Raw genomic sequence first — 3205 nt, forward strand, 5'->3', positions numbered from 1 at the left:
TCTTACATGCTACCGGCAATGGAAAAAAATCTAGGTTGCCATATTTGGATCGGATCTATCAAGTACGAAATCCTACTAAACTTCAGCACCAAGCCAACTTCCTAAAACATGCTCCAGGATGCAAGATATAAAATGACTAAGCCAGCAAACGCAAGAGCATGAACCCACTAGTTATGGGTCAAGACATGTCCCAAGAAAAGTCCACCTGGCACATGGTAATGCCAAACTGACGCATAAGGTCGGTCATCCCTTTGTAGTGGCTCTGCCGCCACCAACAGACTTCTGTTCTCCACCGCCATGCTCCGTTCTAACGCCTGCCAGGCTGCCACCTCGTTCACCTTCTTCTCCAGCTGCAATACAGACACCACACCACCACCCAATTCCAACATGAGAACAATGTGCTCTAAATCTTGGCAAACGAACACAAAATAACAACATGAAACCGCACAATAAGACAATAGTACTTTTGGAAACAATATTACCATAAACTGGAAAGACAGTATCTCAAAATTTTAGGAAATGTTTTCATTTTGGTGCACAAAGATAATTTTGGTGCACAAGGAGAAAGTGCGCTATTGGAACAAGGATGGCGAAGCACATCAACACCATAAGAAACATCCCAACTGCTGAAAATAAAGGGGGTATACGGTAGCAAGTTTACCATTCATATACTGGGTGCCGAGAACTGTGGTGGGAAGCCTCTATACAGGTGAGCATGCAACATTTTGTGCTTCGTCACATACATCCTCTCGAGTATCAATTCCTTGAGCCCTAGTGCAAAATATTCTATATCGGGACTCTCAGAAGAATTGTTTCCGAACCAAGGCCAGGCTAATGAAATCCCTCTCAGGAGTATGTACTCCTCATCTGAACCTATGATGCGCCAGTGATAGTCGGGCAAGGGATGGTCTACCGAGCTGCGTTGCCACTCCTCGGCGCCATCGCCTTTGTTTTGCAAATTCTTGTAGTACGAATCAAACGTGTCCCTACAAATATTTAACAACCCAATCCTGCCTTGTCCTGCCTCTAAGATGGCGAACCGTCTCTCATCGGTGCCGGGTGGGAGGTCAATAATGGAGAATTCCATCCCATTCGCATCAAGGATGAGCAACTTCTCCACCCATTCCAACAGCCAGCAGAAGCAGCCCTGCACGTAGTGGCGCCGTTCAAACAAGGCATCCAGCGCAAAGTCTTTGGACAGCTCGGTTGAGCCGTGGCTGCGCCATTTACCGGTGCGCGAAGAGAAGGCGAAGACAGCGACCTTGGTATCACACAGCACCTTGCCGATGACTCTGAACGGAGGTTCTTCCTTGCTCAGATCCTCGGCGCTGGCTGGACCGAGGAAGGGCTCGAAATCCAGCATGCCGCATTGCTCGACGGAGGCCGCTAGGTCGTCGGGGATGGGCGGGATGAGGACGTACCTGCGGGAAAGGGGGTCGCCGACCACGAGATCCACGAAAGTGGGGGAGGTGGCGTCCGCGAAGTTGCCGCGGCCGTGGGAGCTGGGGACGGCGGAGAAGAGGACGCGGCCGTCCCGGGCGTCGCGGGGGCTCCAGCAGGCGGCGTCGGGGAGGAAGGAGAAGGTGAAGTCGGCGCCCTGCGCGAGGGCGCGGGCGGCCGGGGCGGAGGCGTGGGGAGGCTGGGCCGGGTAGAAGTCGTCGCGGAGGAAGCCGAGGACGGGGGGCTTGTGCAAGGCCCGGAAGCGGCGGCGGAAGGGGAGCGCCGTTGTGATGGCGCGGAACGACGCGCAGGCGGCGGAGGTGCGCGCGAGGTCCGTCGTGGTCGGGAGGCGGAGGAAGATGTCCTCCAGGAGGTCGCCGGGGAGGGACGCCTGCGGCGCCTCCGAGAGCGGAGAAGGGGGATCAGAGCTAGGGGGCAACGAGGGGGCGTCGGCTTCCGGTGGTGGCGGAGGTAGGGCGGCGATCGGTGGCGTCGGAGTAGGGGTAAGCAAAGGGGAGGCCATCGGTTTGGGCGTGGCGGCCGGCGGCCGGAGAGACGAGATTTGGGAGTAGCGGAGTGGAACAGTGGAGCAGCACAAATGGTAGCAGGGTACTATAGCAAAACAAGGTTTCACACCTAGGACGCGTTTGGCAGCCTGCATGGAAGTTGGTAAGGGGTGAGAAAAAATTTCTTTTTATGTGGACAACCAAAACACATGGTCTAAAACTGTTTCCATAACATGGACCTTAAAGCAATGGAAAAAGATCTCGGGTCAGGCTTCACAGCTACGCTTGAATGTGGCGTTTCTCCGGCATCAGGCCCGTTGAACGAAACTGTGTGAAGATTCCCTTGGTTTTCAGTGCCAGGTTATTGGACCCTCACATGGCAGCCTCACATGCATACAGGACGCAACCATAACCAAACAACCAGCCCAAAATTTCTTCATAGCCTAAAAATTTCAGCCCAGCCCACCAAACAAAGTGGGAACAACGTCTTTTGCACCGTTTCGAACGGGCCAGACTTCACTGGGCCAAGAACGTGCGTTGTTTTGGGGCATGGCTCCACGGAAACGTCAACCAAACGCGCCCCTAGGCCATGATTGGTACTCTCTCCATCTCGGTCTTAGTTTAACACACGCACGTAGTTTTAAAAATGGCTTTGACAATTATTTTGGTCAATAAAATATGAAATATATGTCATAAAAATTATATTATTGGAAAAAAATTGCATTCGAATCTAATGATATATATTTTGTAGACATAAAATTTATATTATGTTCACCAAATCAATAGCCAAAGTTTATCATAAACTGTGTGTATGCCTGTTAAACCGAGACGGAGGGAGTAGATCGCACCACCTCTAAGGCTCTAAACAAGTTTTGGGTGCCAAAAAATTGAGTGATGGATGCCTTGGTTCTCTCAAAATCTGGATCCGCACGTGTTAAAGCAGTTCGGGATTAGGCCCTAGTGGTATGCCTGATTTGGCCGCTTATATGGAGGCAAGCCCCATGGAGTGCAAAGTGGCGATTTCTTGCACGGGTGGAGAAGCTACGTGAGACGCCGCGTCGGTCCGTGTCATGCGCTATAAATATCCCTCACCGCCTCCTTCCTTCTATCACTCTCTCTCGTCTCAGTTCATTCCCCTCGGCAGTTCCTCTGCCGCCGACGAGGCATAGATCGACAGGGAGGTTTGTGTACCATCGTCGATTTCCCCACCGTCTCCGATGCTTCGATTTCGACCACTGATTCCTCGTCGCCTCCGCCAC

General features: G+C 52.4%; 1 protein-coding gene across 1 annotated transcript; it reads right to left on the reverse strand.

Annotated features, from left to right (window-relative positions):
* Window positions 1-282: 282 nt before the first annotated feature.
* On the reverse strand, window positions 283-1963 carry LOC124703533. The gene has a single exon (XM_047235749.1). The coding sequence runs from the start codon at window positions 1961-1963 to the stop codon at window positions 665-667; it is 1299 nt and encodes a 432-aa protein (XP_047091705.1). The 3' UTR covers window positions 283-664.
* Between the last annotated feature and the right edge of the window lie 1242 nt (window positions 1964-3205).

This window comes from Lolium rigidum, chromosome 1 (genome assembly GCF_022539505.1).
Source record: "Lolium rigidum isolate FL_2022 chromosome 1, APGP_CSIRO_Lrig_0.1, whole genome shotgun sequence".
In the NCBI taxonomy this organism is placed as follows: Eukaryota; Viridiplantae; Streptophyta; class Magnoliopsida; order Poales; family Poaceae; genus Lolium; species Lolium rigidum.

What these genes read in the sequence shown, in the direction of transcription:
- LOC124703533 (XM_047235749.1), bottom strand. Translation starts at nt 1,963, where the DNA reads ATGGCCTCCCCTTTGCTTACCCCTACTCCGACGCCACCGATCGCCGCC.